Source organism: Anguilla rostrata, chromosome 16, assembly GCF_018555375.3.
Source record: "Anguilla rostrata isolate EN2019 chromosome 16, ASM1855537v3, whole genome shotgun sequence".
NCBI classification, from domain to species: domain Eukaryota; kingdom Metazoa; phylum Chordata; class Actinopteri; order Anguilliformes; family Anguillidae; genus Anguilla; species Anguilla rostrata.
In genome coordinates this window covers 6,857,277-6,880,614 of record NC_057948.1, presented here as the reverse complement: position 1 = coordinate 6,880,614, position 23,338 = coordinate 6,857,277, and the positions used below count along the sequence as shown (strand labels likewise).

The following is a 23,338-nucleotide window of genomic DNA, read 5'->3' as shown; positions in this document are numbered from 1 at the left end:
TAAGGACACTGCCGTTGTACCCTTGAGCAAGGTACTTAACCTGCATTGCTTCAGTATCTATCCAGCTGTATAAATGGATACAATGTAAACTGCTATGTAAAAAGTTGTGTAAGTCGCTCTGGATAAGAGCGTCTGCTAAATGCCTGTAATGTAATGTAATGTTTGAAGCTGGCCTCGTATGTTGCAGTCACGCAGTAATTTAGCACTGTCCTCTTGGTGGCGTCTGTAGAGGCCGATTGTGAAACTGCTTTTGAGTCTCCCGAATAGCTTTGGCTCCCGGTCTCTAGGCCCTGCAGTAGAGAACTATGTTATCTTCACAACACCAGTACAGGAGGAGTCCTTTATTATTTCCACCCTTGATAAAGATGAACAAAAAAAACAATGTGAAAGAAAGTATGCAAGTGATGAGTGCTCAAAAAAAATGTAGAAAATTATATCTGTGGCTGTTGTGGTTATTTCTGTGGGGAACCCTGAAAAGTGCCAAACTCTCGGTGCTGTATAGGTAAGGGGCATGCCCCCGCCAAGGCGTAACTTGGCGGGATGGCATACCTGCCATCCCAAATCCTTAATGATAACCCGACTAACACAAAGTGTTCTCACAATTCTGCCGCCATGTCGTGGCTGTGTTATAACATTCACAAAACATCCCACTAACATTCTGAGGCCATTTTGCGTCAGCTCGGAATACATTGGCGCAAACCCCAGTCGAACGGTTCACCTCTGGTGTTAGCTCTCCAGACAACGGATAAGAACAATAGCTTTCAGAACATTTACAGTGCATTGCGTTGTGTGCGTGCGGCAGACGCTTATTGAGAGCGACTTCCATTACGTTTACATTGCGTTGCTTTCCGCTGCATTGCTTTACGTGACATTTATCTGGCAGGCGCTTTCATCCGAAGCCACGATAAGTGCATACCGAAGGTCATTGAAACAGCTACTGCGCGCAGATCCGATAAGGTACAGTACACATTATGTAGCAGTTGTTTATGGCCATGAACATCAAGTCCAGTTCGCACAGTTAAACGTAGGCGATTCAGACCAGACTGAGGCATGACGACAAGACGTGGTAGACCTACGGCATCGAGATAACGACGCGAGCGCAATATACCGTAAGTGCTGGACGAAGATGCGAGCGTGATGTGAACGTGCTAGGGGATCCAGATAGAGGGATGTGTGCGATAAGAGCGATCCTAAGATCGAGAGTGTCCTGTACGGCGGTGATGGAGTCGATCCAGATACGGTCTGAGGATTAGGCGTCTTCAGACCACGCCAGGGGCCGAGTGGTGCGTAGAGGAACGGGGGAGGTTTGGGGAGGTCGTCCCGTCGCTGTGGAACCAGGGTGGAGGAGCCCTGCGGTCTGGACGAGCGAGAGCCATTGACCCGGATGTCAGGGAGTGGGTGGAGCTGGCGTTTAGGGTCCCGTGGGTAGGAGGAGGAGGGGGGGGGAGGGGCTGTTGGCTGCAGTGTAGGCCAAAATCAGGACTTTGAACCCGAACCCTGGCTTCTGCTTCCACAGCTTGAATTCTTTTTTTTTTAATGCACAATCCATTTATACGGCTGGAAGGTGAAACAGTCGATAAGCACAAGGATGAACAGTCGATAAGCACAAGGATGAACAGTCGATAAGCCGCCGAACCCGACCCGGTAATCAAACCTACAGCCTTACGGTTGCCGGTCCAGCTCTTTAACCTTAACTAACGCTTGCACCGGCGGCCATTTTGCGGTCCGCTTTTCAAAACCGACCGTAAATCCCGCGTCCGGCCTGTCGGGGGGTGGTCGAGCGGTCGAAGCCCGTTTCATGCGGAAGGTTAATCGTCGTGTTTTGTTTTTTTTTCCCCCGGCGCTCTGCGCTGACAGCCCCCAGGCCCCAGGCCCCAGGCTGTGGCCCCTTCCCCTCCCGCCTGCTTCGCTTCGTCGAAGTTCGGGCCTCTCTCTCTCCACCGCCCCCCGGAGGCTTCCCGGACGTTATCGCCCGGCCGATTTTTAAAAGCTTGAGCGGGAAGCCAAAGACGCGGCCCATAATGCACCGCTCCTTTACCTCGCCCGCGCCCTCCCCTCGAGAGTTCCCCTTAAGCACCCCAGCCGTGTCGCAGGAGCTGATCTCACCGACCCCCCCACCCCCCCACAGGCGCGGCGGACATTTCCCGCTATTCCGTTCGGGAGAATTTCGGGGCGTGCGCCTCGGGACCCGCCCTGGGCCTCCAAACTTTACCGCCTCGCGCGTTAGCGCGTTAGTGCGTTAGCGCGCTCTGCGTCCACACGAGCTGCTCGCGCGGTCGAGGCGATGACGTAGCGGCCCTTCCTGTACGTTTTCCCCCTCACGATCAAACGAATGGAGAACACAGGGGGAGGGCTTTAATTTAACAGTCCGCTGGCTCGCCGTCAGAGCTGATGGAAACGCGAGGCCTGTATCAGTCAATCTGCCCCTCGACGTCTCGACTTTACCAAGGGCACGAGAGCCGATTAGTTTATTATCAATCTCCCGTGTCCTCCTGCTTTACGTAAACATTTATTTATTTATTTATATTCGGGTGATTCGGGTGTGCGTAGACATCCGCGGTTCTCCTCCGAAAACAGCTGCTTCTTTTCGCACCGCGGTTGAGAGTGGAGTCGGAGGAAGACCTTTCAAGATTTCTCTATGAAACAACCCTGCTGGTGCTAATGGTCTTGGTCTTTCTAAGAGTGAAGCAGGAGGCTGCTCGTTTAATATCAGGTGTAATTTGGTGTACTTTAATATGCCCGTATTTCAGATGGCTCTATCTGAGAGTAATACTGTATGTACATTGTTTCATCAGACACTGTTTGGGGGGGGGGGAGGGGGGGGCGCTATTAACATCAGTTGTTATCAGTGGTACTGCAGGTATAAAATGGCCTCCTTGAAATGGCAAATTGAAACCCGCTTGAGTTTAGAACAGGCAGGTGATTGCTCTAATGCAGCCCCCCCCCCACTCCCCCTGGGCCGGGCGTCAAACAGCCCAGGGGTGACGCGGTCTCTCCACCGCCCAGGTGCGTTAACGCGTGCGCGGGTGACGCCAGAGGGATCCGCTGGCTCACGGGAGACGAACGCAGCAAACTTCTGCTTTGCCCCAATGCTTACTCACTTTCTCTCTCCCTCTCTCTCTCTCTCTCTCCCTCTCTCCAGCTCCCTCCCTCCGGCTCTCTTCCTCCCTCCCTCTCCCTCTCTCCCTCCCTCCCTCCCTCTCTCTCCCTCTCTCACTCCCCTCTCTCTCTCTCTCTCTCTCTCTCCCTCCCTCCCTCCCTCCCTCTCACTCCCCTCTCTCTCCCTCCCTCCCTCTCTCTCCCTTTCTCTCTCTCTCTCTCTCCCTCTCTCCCTCCATCCCTCTCTCTCTCCCCCTCCTCTCCCTCCCTCTCTCTCTCCCCCTCTCTTTCTCTCTATCTCCTCTCTCTCTCCTCCCTCTCTCTCCCCTCTCTTCCTCCTCTCTCCTCCTCCCTCTCTCCCCCTCTCTCTCTCTCTCTCTCTCTCTCTCCTCTCTCCTCTCTCTCTCTCCCTCCCTCTCCCCCTCTCTGCGGCCGTCTTCAGCGCTGTCCTCTAAATTACACTTTTAATGAGATTACGGCGCTCCCCTTTACGGCCCGGAGAGAGCAGGGCCAGTGGAATTCTGGGAGAATGAGATAGCGCTAAGAGCGGCCCAGATAAGGATCGGGCGGCGTAAATAAATTTTCCCCGGGCGTGAGTAATTACCCTGTCCCCGTTAACATTCGCTGTCCCCGTAATGGAATATTTGGGAGAGATTGATACCGGCGTAGGGCGGGGGGGGAAGGGGGGGAGGCGGGGGGGTCTCCAACTCCGAAGTTGGGCTGCCGCTATTGTTAGCGCGGTTTTTCTCGGTTGTTTTTTTTTTTTGTTGTTTTGTTTTGTTTGAAAGCCGCCGTTTCTGAAGTCGAGCGCTTGTTTTCTTCGCGGAGTGTATCCGAGGACAACTCGGGCGGCAGCGTCATTGCAGACTCCGCAGTGCCCGACGGCGGATGATTCGCTCGAGTTTATGATCGTTTGCTAGAATTTAATTTCGTTTAATATGCTCGTTATGCGTTTTAATGTGGAGTAAATTTCTTAACTATTCAAAATAGTTATTTGTTGCGGAGTAATTGGACTCGTGTGTTTATAGGTTTATATGATACTGAAACAATGTATTTCTCGTGATTATGCCACTATTAATGCTCAGAAGCACTGATTTAAGCTTGTGTAATTGAACATTTATTACACATGAATACACAGGGATAATAAAACAGAGATGAAACGGTCATGATGTCACCTTACCTATCGAAAACAGAGAGAGGAGTTCCACCTGTCACAGAGCAGTAGTAACCAGTAGAATGACATTCACAGTGATTGGTGGGTTACTTTTTTAATTTAGTTTTTTTGTGTGTGTGGGTGTGGCTTCCAGTTTGTGGGGAGTTACAATGGACTACAGATGAAAATTAGCCTCCCTGGCTAGCTCTGGCACATTTACAGAAATGTTATTAATGTGCGTTCTCCCTGTCAAATTAACTAACAAAAAAAGTAGGCAGACAGTATCCACCAATCACTGTCAGCACTATCTTGTTGGTGATTACCAATGTACTCTGTGATTGGTGGACCTCATTTTTTTTTTAAATTAATTGTTAGTGTATATGATGAGTTAATTTCTTTGCTGAAATGTGGCCATGGTTTTTGGAGGCCCAAACTCAGACCAACATCAGAATGTTGGTTAACATTTAAATTTGTTTGGATATGTTGGATAACATTTAAATATGTTTGAATATATTGGATAACAATTGAATATATTTGGGGATATTTTAATATTTGAATGTTTGTAAACATTTTAATACGTTGGAGAACCTGAATCATTTTGTGAACATTACAGTATGCTTCAGAAAATTTTGTTCTGAAAATATATCATTATAAATTCACAGATTTCTTGCCATCTTACCAGCTGAGGACGTTGAATCTGCAAAGCTTACAGCTTGTCGTCCTGTCAGTCAGCACGTAGATGTCAGAGTTCAGTCCTGTGGGCCTGCAGTCTTGGCTGGTTTTCACTGTCTATGTACCAGTGATTCATTGAGGTCATTGATTGGCTAAATAATCCATCCATCTTGTCCTCGAGGCTTTAAGTGGATTCTGATTGGAAGAGAACTCTGGCTTTGACCTACCCTTGTCGCACCTTACTTAAAGTGATGAACGTTAACAACGAACTTGAACCTCGCACTCAACAATTCTGCTTTCATAAGTGTAGTGGTGGGTCATGTTTTGAATGGTTTTTAGGACCTTTATTCTGCAGCTGTGAAATAAAAACATAATGAAATTGCCACGAGCTGATGGTGTCCGAATTGTTCCCGCGCAGATCGAACGACCTTCAGGACGTGATTACTTTGATCAAAGGAAGGATCGAGGACGTGGCTCTGCCTGTGGAGAAAGTGGACGTCATTATTTCCGAATGGATGGTGAGTTAAAGCTGTCTCGTCTGCTAGTATTCTTACACAGGGAAATTGGCAGTTCTTATGATGCCTTCACCTATAATAATAATAAAAATAGTGATAATAATAACAACAATTGAATATGCACCCGCACTGTGACGCAAGAGTTGGTCATTTCTGACATCAGAACAAACTTGACATTTCTGTTTGCACACACGAACTAAACGAAACACAAAATTGTCTGCAGCTTTGTTTTGTTAACTCTCTTTTGTGGTTAACAACATTTAACCAAGCGTTTTGTTTCCCAGTAAAAGCAGATTTTTTTTTTTTTTTTTGCTAGCCTTTTTTTTTTTTTTGAAGTGCAACTCGGGATCATTATTCATTTAACCGCGAGTCTCCGTAGCGATAAGGCGGGGACAGAAGGTCGCCCGCGTCACTGAAGTCATGCCTAATTCATGAACCGTTCTCTCTCCGTCTCCGAAGCTCTCCGGAGCCGGGCGAGGCTTCGATCGCGTCACTCAGCGACATTTAAATTCCGGGGCGGAGGCGGCGTGGGCGGCGGCAGCGGCATCGGGGCGGACGGTGAAAAAGATAGGGAGCGTAATCTTTAACGACTTTAAGACCACGAACGTTAATAAATCAGAAATCGCTGTCGCGAGATATTTCGAACGGGGCAGATGGGGGGAAGGCGAGTCGTAGACTTCTCCATTCGGCCAGGTGATTTCACTTTCGATTTGGTTACGATGTTATTTTTTGCGGAGGAGTACTGGGAAAGCGAACTGTTGCGTTGAAGCTGCGATGATTTTCCTTTTTTGAGTCGGTACGTGTCAATGTTTTTTTGGTGTCAGAGTGGTAGGTAAACTGTTTTTGAGCGCGTTTTCACGGCTGTAGACAACACGTGTCTGTGTTAGAGCTGGGATCAGTGACACGGAAGAGGAAGAGCGTAGGCCTCTGTAGGCCTCCTGCACCCCCCCCCCCCTCTTCCTCTGTGGCGCAGTGAGGTCCCGCTGGGTAAATTGAGGCAGGATTGTAAAAACTCCCCGCTGGGTACCTCTATTATCCTGCCGCAGTCACAGAGCCAGTGAAGTACTTAAGTATTCGATTGATAAACCTAATTTGCTAATTAAAGATGAATCAATTGCAGCTGAATATTAAAGAGTCTGTTTTAGTTTTTTTTAATGTTAACTTGCAGGTGACTGCAGGCCTACACCTTTATACTTATTTGTTGACACAAATAAGCTGGTTTTGCCTGGTTCTTTACTTTTCAGGTTTGAAATCCTTTGGCAAGACTGCTCCAGAGTGTTGTAGTTTAATCTCTTTAGTCTCAAATAGTAGAAATTATTACCAAACCATAGTTTTGGATTTGCTTCAGTAGGGTATGTGTCAACGCTGATATTGTAATTATTTCAGTTGTAAACATACGTATCCAACACCTTTAAGTTTTCCAGAGCATACCGCGCATATGTATGTATATATTTCGGCACTTAATATATGAAATATTTGTTTTATTTGAAGCATTAAATTAGTCCCACACAGCTCGTATAGTTGTCTTCTAGAAAGAGAGTACCAGTAAATCATGTATTGTAATATATTTCAGGCACTTAAAATATATTGAAAAATATATTGTTTTATATTTTAAGGCTTTAAATTAGTCTCACACAGTTCGTATACATTTTTTTTCTAGAAACAGCCTACCAGTGTATAAACTACTACATTTTCAGTACTTCAAATATATTGAAAAATATATTTTAAACGTATTTGTAGGTATCACACAGCTGTGTAGTCCCACACAGCCTTATAGCTGTTCTGCTGTAGGTAGCTGTGTGTGAGCTGCAGCGCATCACAGAGCAGGGGGTTTAAATGAGCTGCATCACAGAGCAGGCATTTAAATGAGCTGCATCACAGAGCAGAGGGTTTAAATGTGCTGCATCACAGAGCAGGGGGTTTAAATGAGCTGCATCACAGAGCAGAGGGTTTAAATGTGCTGCATCACAGAGCAGGGGGTTTAAATGAGCTGCATCACAGAGCAGGGGGTTTAAATGAGCTGCGTCACAGAGCAGGGGGTTTAAATGAGCTGCAGCACATCACAGAGCAGGCGTTTAAATGAGCTGCATCACAGAGCAGGGGGTTTAAATGTGCTGCATCACAGAGCAGGGGGTTTAAATGTGCTGCGTCACAGAGCAGGGGGTTTAAATGAGCTGCATCACAGAGCAGGGGGTTTGAATGGCTGCATCACAGAGCAGGGGTTTAAATGAGCTGCATCAGAGCAGGGGTTTAATGAGCTGGATCACAGAGCAGGGTTTAAATGAGCTGATCACAGAGCAGGGGTTTAAATGAGCTGCATCACAGAGCAGGGGTTTAAATGAGCTGCATCACAGAGCAGGGTTTTAAATGACTGCATCAAGACAGGGTTTAAATGAGCTCATCACAGAGCAGGGTGTTTAAATGAGCTACATCACAGAGCAGGGTGTTTAAATGAGCTGCATCACAGAGCAGGGGGTTTAAATGAGCTGCATCACAGAGCAGGGGGTTTAAATGTGCTGCATCACAGAGCAGGGGGTTTAAATGAGCTGCATCACAGAGCAGGGGGTTTAAATGAGCTGCATCACAGAGCAGGGGGTTTAAATGTGCTGCATCACAGAGCAGGGGTTTAAAATTAGCTGCAGAGTCTGCTGATGAAGCTCTGGGACCCGGTTAATGTTTCTGGGGGTCGCGGCGGGTCGCGGCGCGGATCTTATCCAGCCCCCAAAAACCTGCTCGTTAATCCAGAATTAAAAACTTTATTTAACGAATGACGGTTCCCTCCGTTCTTTCAGCCGTTTGCAGCCGAAAGCTCGTTAAAACGCCATTTTAAAAAAAGAGAGATGTCGCCAGATATAAACGAGTCGACGTTTGGGATTGCCTGCCAGGAGCGTGGCTAATGAATTTGTTCACCAAGCAAGTCTGCGTTATAAAATAAAAAATATATTTTTTTAAAAATCCATTCGTTCCTGAAGATGTTGTGGAATGCACTGAAATGTGCTTCTTAAGCTCCAGTCCAGTTCTGTAGAGGTGAAAGCATTATGGATTTCAGTGCAGATGCGTTGAAGCCTCATTTGTGAAGTATTGTCCCCCAGATCATTGTAAACACAGAAATGTAAAGGAGTTTGCATATATAATGTGACCATTTAACCCCCACTTAAAGTAATGTAGATCTGGTCGCTTCACTGTGTCTTTGTAATGCACAGTCATGACTGAAACTTGTCTCATGACTGTATATCTATATATCTGTCACAACGTATATCCCGCTAGTGTGTATCTAGCTATAGTTCCTTTCACCCTGCTGTGCTGCGTAGTTATCATGGGAGAGGACTGCATAGCCCCTCCAGGCCCACTGCAAGTCTCTGACTGGCCAGAGGGGGGCGCTGTTCCATGCCGAGGCAGGGGACCCGCCACTTCACTGAAGCCCTCCTTCCTTCTTCGCGCAGTACTCACAAAATTAACTTCGACTGATTCCTCGATGGCTGAAGAAAGTTAATGCGTGTCTGTCAAGCGTACGTTACAAGCTGTCGCGGACATTAACGAGGAAACCGAAGCCGGTCCAGTCGTATATAAATTCTCGGCCTGCCGGTAACCCCGGGTAACAGCAGTGCAGGCAGACCCTGGCGCTGTCTGTCCATGGATTCGTTACTGGGTGGCCCTTCCCTCTTCTCTACTCTAAAGCTCTCTCACACACCTTGGCTGTTCACCTGGGAGCCAAACGCAGCTCGACACAGATGCTGAGGAGATGCTAGCACACTGTTAGCACCGCTGCGGGCGGCAGCGACCTGAATCAGGGCACCCTCGCTCCTCTGAGGGGGGAAGCCACGCACCTTCCCGACGAGGAGCAGATTCGTAAATCGCCTCCGTTCGTTTTCGTGCCCGCTAGGCAAGCTGGGATAGCGAAGCGACCGGAAAGGGGGCGGGGAACATGGCGCGATAACCAATCGGATTAAAGATTCGACGTGTGAATCGTGGCCAATGTAAAACCTTGTCAGAGGATGCATGGCTTGCAGTGTTTGGCACACCGTGAGGTCGGTGGCTGCTAAACCGGCCCGGAGCGGTCCGCTGGACCGTAAAGCAGACTGGATGGCAGCGGCACGGGCGGGCTGGGCCCCCAGACCGGGCACCGGCCGCGCCCGAGAACCCGCCGCATTTATCAAACCCGCGGAGGAGGACGAGTCCAGTGCTGAGTGTACGAGGTTAGCGGCAGGTTGCTGAGTCACTGTCCACTCTAAAATGTGAGAACCGCCGTGCTGACAGAAGTGCCATGTTGGTCACCAGTCGGCACCCTGAGCCGACCAGAGGAGGATGGGTTCCCCCCCTGGAGCCTGGTTCCTTCCCATCTGCCACAGGGAGTTTTTCCTTGCCACTGTTGCCTTAGGCATCTTGCTCCTGGGGGGGTTTAGGCCAGGGTTGTCTGTGAAGCGTATTGTGACAACTGCTGTAAAATAAAATTTGATTGATTGGTTGATTGAGAAGGCTGACTTCCAATCCAGGTTGTTATAGTTCAGTTCCCCCCCCCAAATTTGGAACGTCCAGTCGGTAACCACAGCCGCAGTCACGCGAGAACCTCACTGCCGATTCAGCTGCTTCTTTTCACACCACAGCCCACAGCTAAGCCCGCATACAGCGGAGTCCAAGGAAGACCTTTCATTGGTGGTTTTATCACGGAGTCCACAGGTGTCCAGTTAACCTGTTGGGCTGTACAGATAGTGGCAAGCCCTCCCAGACCTTTGGTGGCGCTATCACCAACTGCGCTTCAACCCAGAGTCATTTCCACATCAGTGAAGTTTCAGATTCGTCTTCAGTCCTCTATGTTAGTTTTTCATTTTTTTAAATTTTGGCCATCCACGCCTGTTTTGTTTTTACAGTCATTAAGAGTAGACCCATATTCAGTAGAATGTCCAGCGTTAATCCAACTCTTAACAGTGTCAACTCATTCTTGAATGTGGGACCAAATGTTATCTGTTAAGAGTTGAATTAACACTGGACATTCTACTGTGTGTGTGTTAAATTCGTCTCCGAAGCGTGTCAGGTGCTCACGGACGGCCAGTTGCTGTCAGAGATGCAGCTGTCCTCCGATTGGCTGTCTCATAGCACCGCGCGGCTCGCTGGCGGGCGCGTGACCGCGGTGCGCGCGTTGCGGCTCCGGCACTCCTCGCGTAGGAGCGAATGCAGCACCAGGAAATAAAGACACACAAAGACACCAAACTAGAAAAAGGGGGGGAAAAATCGTCTTTGAATACTGTGAGTCCGTATTTGCAGTGTGGAAAGGGGGCTTCACTGTGAATAAGCAGACGAGTCGAAGTGATTACGGTCCGAATCGGTGCCGGACCCTTACGCTGTCCCCCCTTCTCCGACCCCCAACATCACGTGTGGCCCCCGGGAGTTGATTTGATGGCGGAGTTCCTTTTTTTTGGTGGAGGTTCGTTATCTCCTGACGCGGGTCGCGCCCGTCCTGGAGGAGGGTGGATGCGATCAGTCACAGTCATCCTGTCCCCCCCCCGCCCGTCTGCTGCTCACTCATCCCTCCGTCTCGGGGCTCCGCCTCCCCCCACTCCCCCCCGGCGCACAGCTGCCGGCCGCCAATCAAGCGGACGGCCCCTCCCCCCTCACTGTCAATAACCAGGGAGTCCCTCCTCTTTTCTCTCTCTTGACTGTAGGAACTTGGCTCTTTCTTTGAGGAGTTTTTATTGTCAAACTTTTGCGGGTTACTGTTTAATTAGCTTTTTTTTAATTGCCTCTCAACGCTTTCGCGCGGTTTGGTTTTGTGCGTTTAATTGCCAGACGAGTACAAGACGAGAGGTGTTCCTCTCCCCTCAAATGACCGTGATGTCTTGACGACTGCGCGGTCCACCAATGCCATGTTGTCCAGCTCTATAGTACTCCGGTCTCCACGGCAACGGTGAGACTTAACGCAACCTGACAACCAGAGGTACAGACGTGTAGCGATGTGACCTCACCAACACCTCAGGGACCCTATAGGTCAGGGACACTCAAGTCAGGCCGTCAAATCGAAATCCGGCCCTGGTTTTCTTTCCTCCCAGGTAATGAACTGACAAATTAGTGCTGCTGATTGGCCGGACTGTCTTCCCGCCTGACTCCCAGGTAAATGGAGGGTGGAGAACCAGCAGTTCTCTCCCTTTGAGGACCGTGTTTTGAGGAACAGGGCCATAGGTTGTATTAAGTATTAACCCTTAACTTACCAAGAGCAAGCTGGAGCCCAGCTGCTTTCCGTCTGTGCTTTCTGGGTCTCAGACCTGACTGAATCCCACCCTAGAAATGCCTGGTTCCTGAGAACAGGGGTTTTCAACTGGGACCCCCACCCAGGCTCAAGGGCATCCAGGGGACCCCCATCATGAGTTAAACTGGTAAATGGTAAATGGACTGCATTTATATAGCGCTTTTATCCAAAGCGCTTTACAATTGATACCTCTCATTCACCAGAGCATTTAGGGGTTAGGTGTCTTGCTCAGGGACACTTCGACACGCCCAGGGTGGGGCTCGAACCGGCAACCCTCTGACTGCCAGACAACCGCTCTTACCTGCTGAGCTGTGTCGACCCTGGGTTCGATTTCCAAAAAAGCTTTTATATTTTGAAATATTTTGCCAAATCTCGTATATATAGTGGTTGCATATCAAGTCAGGCCAGGTACCCTCTGCAGTATCTTCCAGGGGTCTGCGGACCCTCTGTTGAAAACCCCGGCCTTGGAACACGAAAGTAAAAAATAACTGAGAACCTCAACAACTGAGGGAGACGCTAAAGAGAGGTATGTGAAAGGGTTATCGTGTGCAGTTTTCACCTGAAATTCGGTACACATCAGGTGACCCGTCGCTGGTTCACAGCGTCCCAAGCGGCACGTGTGTGTGTGTGTGTGTGTGTGTCCGTCTCGGAGTGTGTGTGTCGAGGTCGTGGCGGTGCTTGCTCCTCAGAACGGCGACCATTCATGCCGGCGTGATTTAACGATGTCGCTTAAGGTGTGCGACCCGAAGCGGTGGTTTTTCTGTACAGCAAATACGTGGCGCGTGCGGCAGAATGCGTGCTTTTCGACACGGCCCCCTGCGTAATTAGTGCCGTGTCGCGCTTCTCCGTTTCTGCGGAGTCGGCGTTCTCTGAGCGAGTCGCTCCGCGAAATTAGATTCGGCTGATTCGGCTGATTCGGCTTCAGTGACGTGGACCTCCTCCCTCCTCCGCTCGGAGGCCTTGCGTGCACTGCCTTGGGCACGGTGCGGTGCGTCACAGGCCGTTGATTCGCCGCCAGAAATGTCTTCTTTTTTTTTTTTTTTTTTCATCGCGTTTTGAGATTTCTGTCCCGGGCTTCTGTTTCATTCAAACATTTACAGCTGATGCACTGGATTTTAAACTTTTTAATATCGAGGCCCAAATTGGTAATACTTCAAAAAAATCTTTTACCAAAATTAGAAATAGTTGTAATTTCGGGACCCCAATTAGAAATTTAGCACCTTTCGGGGACCGGTTAAATACACATACGGGCGTAGCCTAGTGGGCTACAGGCTCATTGCGGGACCCGCCTCGCGCACGCCCCCGTTTTGGGTCCCAGCCCGTAGTTGAATAAATACCGCACACAGCGTCGGTCTCCTGGTCTCTGGCTGCAGGGTGGCTGAGCGCTAGCTGCTAGCTGCTAGCTGCGCGCGCTCACTCAGCCCTAGGGGAGCGTTCCGTCGGCGGGAAATTAATTTAGCGGACGAGATTAGCATAAACAGCTGTTCTCTGAGTCTCCGCTGGAGGGGAGAGTCTGGCGGGGGGGGCTCTCCCTACGCCTAGCGTCAGCGTGTACGACATCGCTTCCGCTCGGCCTGCTTCCGTCGCCACGGGCGACCGGAGCTGGAGGCGGGCGATTGGCCGAATGTGACCGTGGCCCCGCCCAGCCCCGCCTTTCAAGCTCTCGAGCTCTCGAGATCAGCGATTCGCTTAATGACCGTGTTCCGCGCAAATGTTCACATTAATATTCGTATGTTAATCAGACGCAAGTCCATTAAAGGTCCCTGATGGACTAAGATCTGCCTACAACTTGCTCTCCGTTGACCTCTGTCGTATTGGGTTCCTCCACCATCTGCACCTGAAGGCAGCCTGACTTCACGTTCTGATCTTACCCACATCCTAACCCTTATTCACATCCTGATCGTTAGCCACATCCTAAACTTACCCACATCCGCATCCTAGACTTATCCACCTCCCAAACTTATTTACATCCTAACCTTATCCACATCCTAACCCTTACCCAGATTCTAACTCATACCCACATCCTAACCCTTACCCACATCCTACACTTACCACCACATCCAAACCATTCCTTACCACTTATCCACCTCCTAAACTTATATTACATCCCCTAACTACTTAATTTACACAGTCCACCTAAACCTTCACTCCACGATCCTAACCTACCACATCTAACCTCAGATTCTAACTCATACCCACATCCTAACCCTTACCCACATCCTACACTTACCACATCCACATCCTAAACTTATCCACCTCCTAACCTTATCCGCATCCTAACTCTTATCCACATCCTAACCTTATATTCTCTGAGCTGAAAGGCGAGACTGATCTCAGATCAGTCGTTAGTGTGAAGTAACAGTTTCATTTCTCCGCCTCTGTACTGCCTTCCCGGCAGGGTCCTTCTCCATTTCCTGAGGGGATCTTAAAAAAAAATATTTTTTAAATGAAAAGTAAAGAATAAAGGCACGCCACGTTCCACCCCTCGTGCTCCCCTCCGTCTCCACGTCCCTCAGGGGGGGGACGGAATGTGCCGGAAACGCTCCGGCGCCACCCCACCCCCCCCCCACCCCCACCCCCGCCGCCACATGCTCGCCGCTCGTGAAATGGATCTGCTGTGAGGCAGAACACTTCAATCCTGGCCGGCCACTCTGGGGAACGGCCTGTCCCGGTCCTGTCCCCGGTCCCGTCCTGGTCCTGTCCCGGTCCCGTCCTGCTCTTAGAGGAGCAGGCCGTTCAGACGCACGGACGCGTGTGTGAACTACTGAAATATTTTCAAATATTACATTTTTCCCCTCTTGTCCTTTCCATCTTCTGTCCTATCCAGAACTTCTAATGGATAGAACACAAAATGGCTTTTATTTCAAGTCGTAGTTTCGAGACTTAGTGATGTAAGGTCTTCGGATCTAGAAGGACATTTGGTTTCCAGTAAAAAAAATAAATAAGACTCCTCTGCTTCTGTTCTACGGGCCTTCTGAAGCAAAACCCAAACAAACCTTTTATCTTTGCATATCTTTTTTCCATTAAGTAGGAGTTTTCTGCAGTTAAATGAATTTATGTAAAAGGAGGGAGTGGGAGAGGGAGAGTGGTGTCCTTCTCGTTGGAATCTGCAGTTAAAGGAAAACTAGCCTGGATGGTCTACAGACGCCTGAACACGCCTTCTCTGTGCACGGCTCTGATGGCGAGCAGAAGCTCTGCTTTATGGAGCTTATTATTCTATGATTCTGTTCAAGGAGGCGGCTCGACGTTCAGCCGTTTGTTCAACAGCATGGTAAAGACTAGCATTTATAGGCTTTTACAAGCGCTTTACAATATGCTCTCATTCACAAGCAGTTAGGGTTAGGTTAAGTGATCGTAAACATATATTGCTTCAGGTACTACGGCGTTCAACCTAAGAATTTTACTTGCTTTGTTTTTTCTGAAATGCTCGTTGAAATGTTACATCCTGACTCTCGACGCCACAGAGTAAGAGTAAGTCTGCTGGGAATGCTTGCCGATTGAACGCCGCCGCTGCCTGACTGAAAACAGCCTCTTCCGGGCCTCTCGTCGAGCTGTCACCGCCGACTCCGGAGACAACAAAGACGGACGTAGCGTCGCCATACATTACATTACAGGCATTTAGCAGAGCGACTTACACAACTTTCACATAGCATTTTACATCGTATCCATTTATACAGCTGGATATGAAGCGATTCAGTACCTTTGCTCGAGGGTACAACGGCAGTGTCCTACCCAGGAATTGAACCTGTGACCTTTCGGTTACAAGCCCAGTTCCTTACCCACTTCCACCCCACTGCCGCCGTATGAAACCCTTCCGTTTACCTCCCTAACTGCTCGACCGCCCGAAGCTGCGGGGGGGTGGACTATCCGCCACGGTCGCGTGCGGTAACTCTCCACACCGCGTCTCCGGATCCTCCCCCCCTCTCTCCACGTTAGCGCTCGTCTCCGGGAGCCGCGGGCGGCGCCGAAGCCCCTCCCGGTAATTAAGCGCGGCGGAAGGAGCCGGCGCGGCTAAGAACGCCGAGCCGCGGCAGGGGCGCCGGCCCGGCGCACCGCGGGAGACGGCGTCAGGTGCGAATCTCCGTCCAGATGGCTCCCTCCCACCCCCCCACACCCCCCCTGCCGGCGAGGCAGCGGCCTGTGAAATTACATTCTGAATGGCGCTCGGAGGAGCGCCCGCCGCTCCCGCTAACGGTTCCGGGGACCAAGGACGGAGCGAGCGGCGACGGGCCGCGTCGCCGGGGTCACCGGGGTGCGGGGGGGGGGTTGGGGGGAACGGTTCGAACGGTGCGCTGGCCGTGGTGAATTCGGGAAGCGGCCGTCGATAGATGATTTTCATGCTTGCGAGAACCTGCCAGGCTTCGTCTAACTGGCTGACCGTGTCCGTAACGAGCTTGCCCCCCCGCCCCCCCCTCCCCCCGCTGCAGAGTGACTGACGAGCACGTGCGCGTGGGGCACAGCGGCTTTCCCCGGCAAATTTACGGTCAGGCCGCAGCCCCGATCGATGAGGAGAGATCAGCGAGGATCGTCCCCGGGACACGCGCGCTAGGCCAGCGTCGATAACCCGTCAGCCGTGCGTGAACTCGGTCCCTACAGGAACAGTCGAACCCGAAATGAGACCGGTCTCGTTTTTTTAATTTTATTTTATTTTTTAAAAGCGAGCGAGTCTGTACCTATTTCACCGAGGTGGCACCTTCCTGCAGTGCATGTTTTTATGGCTTCCCCCCCCCCCCGCTCAACGTTTATGTATTTTATGATCCTGGAGCGCACGCTTGGCAGGTTCCTCTCCATTTATGGACTGCAGAGAGTGATGTTGATTGCCAGCTACCTTGACTGGCTCTAAATGAATGCCATAGGAAGGAAAGGTGAAGTCCATCATGGCGTTTCTCCCCGAGGTTCATTCCATTTTCCCCTTTCTGTCTGCCTGCGGAAGGTTTATTGGAGGCAGGCTGTTTTTTGAGTGGAGTGGGGACGTGCGTGTGTGTTTGTGTCTGTCGGTGTGTGTGTGTGTGTGTGTAGGGTTTATATATATATATGTGTGTGTGTGTGTGTGTGTGTGTGTGTATGCACGCTTGTGTGTGCATGGGTATGCGTGTGTGTGCGTGCGGTGCTGTGTATTGTGCGTGTGTATGTCAGTGTCATGTGTGTGTGCGTGCACCAGCATGTGTGTATCTGTGCATATGTGTGTGTGTGTGTGTGTGCGTGCACCAGCGTGTGTGCGTGTGCGTGCACCAGCGTGTATGCGTGTATGTGTGTGCGTGCGTGTGTATCTGTGTGTGTGTGTGTGTGCGTGTACCAGCGTGTATGTATGTGTGTGTGTGTGTGTGTGTGTACATGTGCGTGTTCGTTCACATGGGCAGACGATGGAGGAAAAGCAGTATGTCAGCAATCTAGGAGACCCATGATGACAACGTGGACAAAAACTCAATTTCTGGCAATAATAGAACAATACTGTGGGGTAATGTAGTCTCTACTCAAGCAGAACATTGGGTCAGGCAGGGGTCACGACAGTCACAAAGGATTCTGGGTAGCGGGAGAGGGGGGAGACGCGTTCCAGGCCAAGTCAGCATAAAATTTGGGCCCCCTCCCCCCAGATTTCCCTGGGCCTTTCAAGGGGCCGAGTTCTCGACGGTGTTACCGCGACGGTTTTGGCGAAATACGTCTGGCTTTCCGGGCCGTTGTGATGCCGCAACTTAGCGGTCTGTCATTTATTTATTGTCAGTTATTATGACAATTACTTATTATTTCATTTTTTTCTCCTTTTGTTTATTCCATTAATTTTTTTTTTTAAATGAGATTGCTGCCCAACCAATTACCCTACTGGAGATCACATAGCTAGCTGTATCTGTCTGTCCGTTTCTTCATTTATCTGTCTGGGTATAGCTCTGTTTATCTACCTATTCATTTATCTATCTACGTCTTTATATTTACCCATTTTTCTTTCACTCCATCAGTAAATATATAAATATATATGTGTATACTCATTGACTGAAGAAAACAGCACCATTAAGGAGATATATTGTAATTTTTCCACACGTGGAAAATATTCTACATTAGCAATGATTCGGTGGAAACGTAGATATTTTTTCTAATTTTATGCTCATTTCCAAGAAGAATAAGTTTCATTATTATCGGCAAACCCGTGATTAGTGTTTGGTGCAGCCTCCCTGGACAAGGATACCGACACTGAGCCTATTGCTATAATGGTTGATATATGGCTGGAGAACTCCTTTGGAACCAGTCCCCCATACAAAACCTTTCAAGATCCTCCATACCCTCGGGTTTGTGTTTACGGACCGCTCTTTCCAGTTCAGCCCACAGGTTTTTAACGGGGTGTCTGTCCGAGAAGGCCATCGCAAAGCATCGATTTTGTTCCCGCAGAGCCGTTTCCGTGTTGACTTTGAGGGGTATGTTTGGGGTCGTTGTCTTGATAGAACGTCCTCCTGCGGCCTCGCTCTCCCTCGCTTAGCAGAGGAAAGCAGGTTTTAGCTCAAATGTCCTGGTTACTTGGTGGAATTCACTATGCGATTGACGTCATCAAGCCCCTCCCCTGGACCGATTGCAGCAAAACAGCCCCGGTGTATCAGTGCTCCGTATATGACTGCAGGCATGAGGTGCTTTTCCTTGTGTGCAGCCCTCTGTTGATGCCAGATGGTGTAAATGGCCCAAAAGATTTATTTAACCTCACCTGACCATAGCAGGCTAGTTCCTTGGCTGCTCTCAGTTAGGGCTTTCTTTGTGAAACCCTACAAAAGAGCCTGTTCGTGTGGAGGTGGTGTTTCATGGTTGATTTTGGGGACTTGGTAGCCCAAAAATACAACTGAACTATTGTTCTTGAACTGTGATCCTCACTGTGGGAGCAACATGCACTTACGTCCTCTTCCTGGCAGGAAGTGTTTCAGATGTTCATTATTGCCCTAGCAGTAACTTAAGGGTTATTTACTTCAGTGAGTCCTCTTTAGGGCTGGCTCTAATACACTAATCCAGTGAGTCCTCTTTAGGACTGGCTCTAATACACTCATCCAGTGAATCCTCTTTAGGACTGGCTCTAATACACTCATCTACTGAGTCCTCTTTATACACTAATCCACTGAGTCCTCTTTAGGACTGGCTCTTATACACTCATCCACTGAGTCCTCTTTAGGACTGGCTCTAATACACTCATCCACTGAATCCTCTATAGGACTGGCTCTAATACACTCATCCACTGAATCCTCTATAGGACTGGCTCTAATACACTCATCCACTGAGTCCTCTTTAGGACTGGCTCTAATACACTAATCCCCTGAGTCCTCTTTAGGACTGGCTCTAATACACTCATCCACTGAGTCCTCTTTAGGACTGGCTCTAATACTCTAATCCACTGAGTCCTCTTTAGGACTGGCTCTAATACACTCATCCACTGAGTCCTCTATAGGACTGGCTCTAATCCACTGAGTCCTCTTTAGGACTGGCTCTAATACACTCATCCACTGAGTCCTCTTTAGGCCTGGCTCTAATACACTCATCCACTGAGTCCTCTTTAGGACTGGCTCTAATACACTAATCCACTGAGTCCTCTTTAGGACTGGCTCTAATACACTCATCCAGTGAGTCCTCTTTAGGACTGGCTCTAATACACTAATCCACTGAGTCCTCTTTAGGACTGGCTCTAATACACTAATCCACTGAGTCCTCTTTAGGACTGGCTCTAATACACTGAGTCCTCTTTAGGACTGGCTCTAATACACTAATCCACTGAGTCCTCTTTAGGACTGGCTCTAATACACTAATCCACTGAGTCCTCTTTAGGGCTGGCTCTAATACACTAATCCACTGAGTCCTCTTTAGGACTGGCTCTAATACACTAATCCACTGAGTCCTCTTTAGGACTGGCTCTAATACACTCATCCACTGAGTCCTCTATAGGACTGGCTCTAATACTCTAATCCACTGAGTCCTCTTTAGGACTGGCTCTAATACACTGAGTCCTCTTTAGGACTGGCTCTAATACACTCATCCACTGAGTCCTCTTTAGGGCTGGCTCTAATACACTAATCCACTGAGTCCTCTTTAGGACTGGCTCTAATACACTCATCCACTGAGTCCTCTTTAGGACTGGCTCTAATACACTCATCCACTGAGTCCTCTTTAGGACTGGCTCTAATACACTAATCCACTGAGTCCTCTTTAGGACTGGCTCTAATACACTCATCCACTGAGTCCTCTTTAGGACTGGCTCTAATACACTAATCCAGTGAGTCCTCTTTAGGGCTGGCTCTAATACACTCATCCACTGAGTCCTTTTTAGGCCTGGCTCTAATACACTAATCCACTGAGTCCTCTTTAGGACTGGCTCTAATACACTCATCCAGTGAGTCCTCTTTAGGACTGGCTCTAATACACTCATCCACTGAGTCCTCTTTATACACTCATCCACTGAGTCCTCTATAGGACTGGCTCTAATACACTCATCCACTGAGTCCTCTTTAGGACTGGCTCTAATACACTAATCCAGTGAGTCCTCTTTAGGACTGGCTCTTATACACTCATCCAGCGAGTCCTCCGGCACTCATACTGGCTTTATACCGTTGCTCTGGGTAAAGCACTGCAGATAACAGCTCTGCTGTCCTTCCTTAAAGATATACTGTAAATTGTGCAGTGCAGGAGGATTTCTTATGAAAGCTAGGCAGCTGAGTCGTTCAGTAAACTCCTTTGAGCCATCGAACCGGTTTGTCAGTCACTTGGTAAATGGTAAATGGACTGCATTTATATAGCGCTTTTATCCAAAGCGCTTTAAAATTGATGCCTCTCATTCGCCAGAGCAGTTAGGGGTTAGGTGTCTTGCTCAAGGACACTTCGACATGCCCAGGGCGGGGTTTGAACCGGCAACCCTCCGACTGCCAGACAATCGGTCTTACTTCCTGAGCTATGTCGCCCCACTTGTTCGTATAACATACCACAGCTGTGGTTACACTGTCGTGAATTAGCAGGCTCTGTTCTGCAGGAGTCTGCCAGGTCATCTGCTAGCCCTGGCTTAAGACCACTGAGAGAGGAACAGAGGGCGGATGGTACAGAACGTTCCGGAACCTTCATTAAGCGGGCGTGTCACAGAGAGCTCCGAGGTGACATTAGGCGGCGGCAGGTGTTTCGCGGTGCATCCCATAATGCTCTGCAGGTTCCAGGTTCTCTCCTTGTCAGACTCGCACCGCCTGACAAAATAATTTCCACTGTTAATGGTGTTGCTGTTAATGTGCTGACTCTGTTTCTCTGTCTCTCTGTCTCTCTCCCCCTCCCTCCATCTCCCTCTCCCTCTCCCTCAGGGCTACTTCCTGCTGTTTGAGTCCATGTTGGACTCTGTGCTGTACGCAAGGGATCGCTACCTGGCAGAAGGTGGATCAGGTGGGTTCCTGAGTATTGTGGATACACAGTTTCACTGTTCCCAACGACGTGATCATCCATGATTGGCTCGACGGGTTGTCAATCAAGCGAATAGTTTTTGAGCTTCGGCATTTAGAATGCCCGCCCAAAAGAAAGAGGAAGTTTTTCTGAAATATCGATGAATGTGATGATGAGCACTGAAACTGGGAATCTACACATCTGCAGAATTTTTACACCCCTTTCAGACAGAGACAGGCAGATCCCACCACAGACAGACAGTCAGATGGAGGCAAAGATACGGCCTTGTCTATGTGATCTTGTCGGCAGATGTAAAGTGCTTCTCACGTCTTCAACCCTTTAAAGTGTGAGATCACAAATATGTGATTAGAATGTTCTGAACCGAACATTCTAAAGCTGATGTCACAATCACTGCTGGTAATTGAAAACAATGGAGTTCTAGAACACTGACGTCCAATGTTCTAGAACTCCACTGCTTTCATTTCAAAAGGCTTAATGTGATGTTTACTTTAGATTTCTGTAACATCCTTGGAGAAAGGGCTTGGTGAATAATCCATCCCATTCCTCACTACCACTAGGAAGCAGGTTTAGAAATACGAGTGAGCTCCTGGGTCTGTTTTCGGAAGGCAGGAGGCACACACACACACACACACACACACAGGAGTAACACACACACGGGAGCTGCTGTGTGTTAGTGACCCATCCTCCCGAATGCTGGCCTGGCTGGTGTAAATGTGAACCCAGCTGGTCATAGTCTTCAGAAGCTCGCTGATGCTGTCTAACCATTGTGATTTGCGTGTTGGTATATATGTGTGTGCGTGTGTGCATGTGCGTGTGCGTACTCCTGTGTGTGTGCGTGCATGTGTGTATCTGTGCATACTCCTGTGTGTGTGTGTGTGTCTGTGCGTACTCCTGTGCGTGTGTGTGTGTTTGTGTTTGTGCCTGTGCCTGTTTGTGTGTGTGTGTGTCTGTGTGTACTCCTGTGCGTGTGTGTGTGTGTCCGCTGTGCGTTCGGCTCCCTCTCTGCTCTGATGTGCTGCTCAGCACCTTGTCACCGCCTCGGTTTAATGATTTGTGACACGGGAGCCGTTCCGAGGCACCGGCGTTACTGCCTCTGGGATAAAGGTCACCTCTGCACAGGAGAGAGAGAGAGAGAGAGAGAGAGGTAGAGAGAGAGAGAGAGAGAGAGGGAGAGAGGGAGAAACAGAGAGAGAGAGAGAGGGAGAGAGAGAGACAGAGATAGAGAGAGCCGGAGAGAGAAAGGGAGAGACAGAGATAGAGATAGAGAGAGCCGGAGAGAGAGGGAGAGATAGAGAGAGAGGGAGAGCGATGGAGAGACTGAGCGATATGATATTGCACTTTTCGGTATCATTACTTCTGTCAGGACGGGGCAAGCGCTCTCCCTGTGTGGAGTTTGCACGTTCTCTCCCCGTGTCCGCGTGGGTTTTCCTCCCACAGTCCACGGAAGCGCAGGCTCCCGGGCTCACTCGCTAAAGAGATGTCAATCTCAACATGGCCACCCTGCTGAAATAAAGGTAGAATGAACAAGAATTCTGAATTTGGAAATTTATAGTGTTTGGTTCTGGAATTAAGACAAGCTCTGTCCGTCTTTACAGTGAGCCCTTAAAAGGCCTATGGTTGTGTAGGAAGGACGTGGTCATCACGTCCTTCCTACGTAAGGGGCGTCATAGCTCAGGAGGTAAGAGCGGTTGTCTGGCAGTCGGAGGGTTGCCGGTTCGATCCCCGCCCTGGGCGTGTCGAAGTGTCCCTGAGCAAGACACCTAACCCCTAACTGCTCTGGTGAATGAGAGGCATCAATTGTAAAGCGCTTTGGATAAAAGCGCTATATAAATGCAGTCCATTTACCATTTACCATCACGGCTGTCGTGCAGTACGCGTCGGTCGCTTCCTGCTGGACCGGCTGTTCTCTCGCGCCCGTTTGAGACGGGACCGCCGCGGCCACGCCCCGCTTCCTTCCGCGGCGGCGCTAACCTCCCTTCACCCTTAAACGTCGGGGGAGTTTGTGAGCCGTCGCTCCGGGGATGAAGGATCCCTCGACCCCTCCCGGCAGGGGGGGGGGGCAGATGACGAACGGGCCGGGGGGGCAGCCAGTCGCGAAGGACGCAGATGTCAAAGCCATGAATCCCGCCGCCGCCGCGTTTGTTAAAATTTTTTTTGCCCAATCAGCGCTTTTCTCCCTCTCACCTGAGCCCCGTGCCCTAATTGCTCGCTCGCCCGCTCCACGCCGCTAAATCTCGGGAAACCAAGAGGGGGGGAAAG

At 49.6% G+C, this 23,338-nt stretch overlaps 1 protein-coding gene across 1 annotated transcript in view; it reads left to right on the top strand.

The window, feature by feature from the left end:
- Positions 1-23,338, top strand: part of prmt3 (protein arginine methyltransferase 3) — a 58,019-nt gene that overhangs the window by 8,507 nt on the left and 26,174 nt on the right. The window contains exons 10-11 of the mRNA XM_064313018.1: positions 5,343-5,442; positions 20,983-21,061. Coding sequence (XP_064169088.1) covers positions 5,343-5,442; positions 20,983-21,061 — 179 coding nt within the window. The remainder of the gene's footprint in view (positions 1-5,342; positions 5,443-20,982; positions 21,062-23,338) is intronic.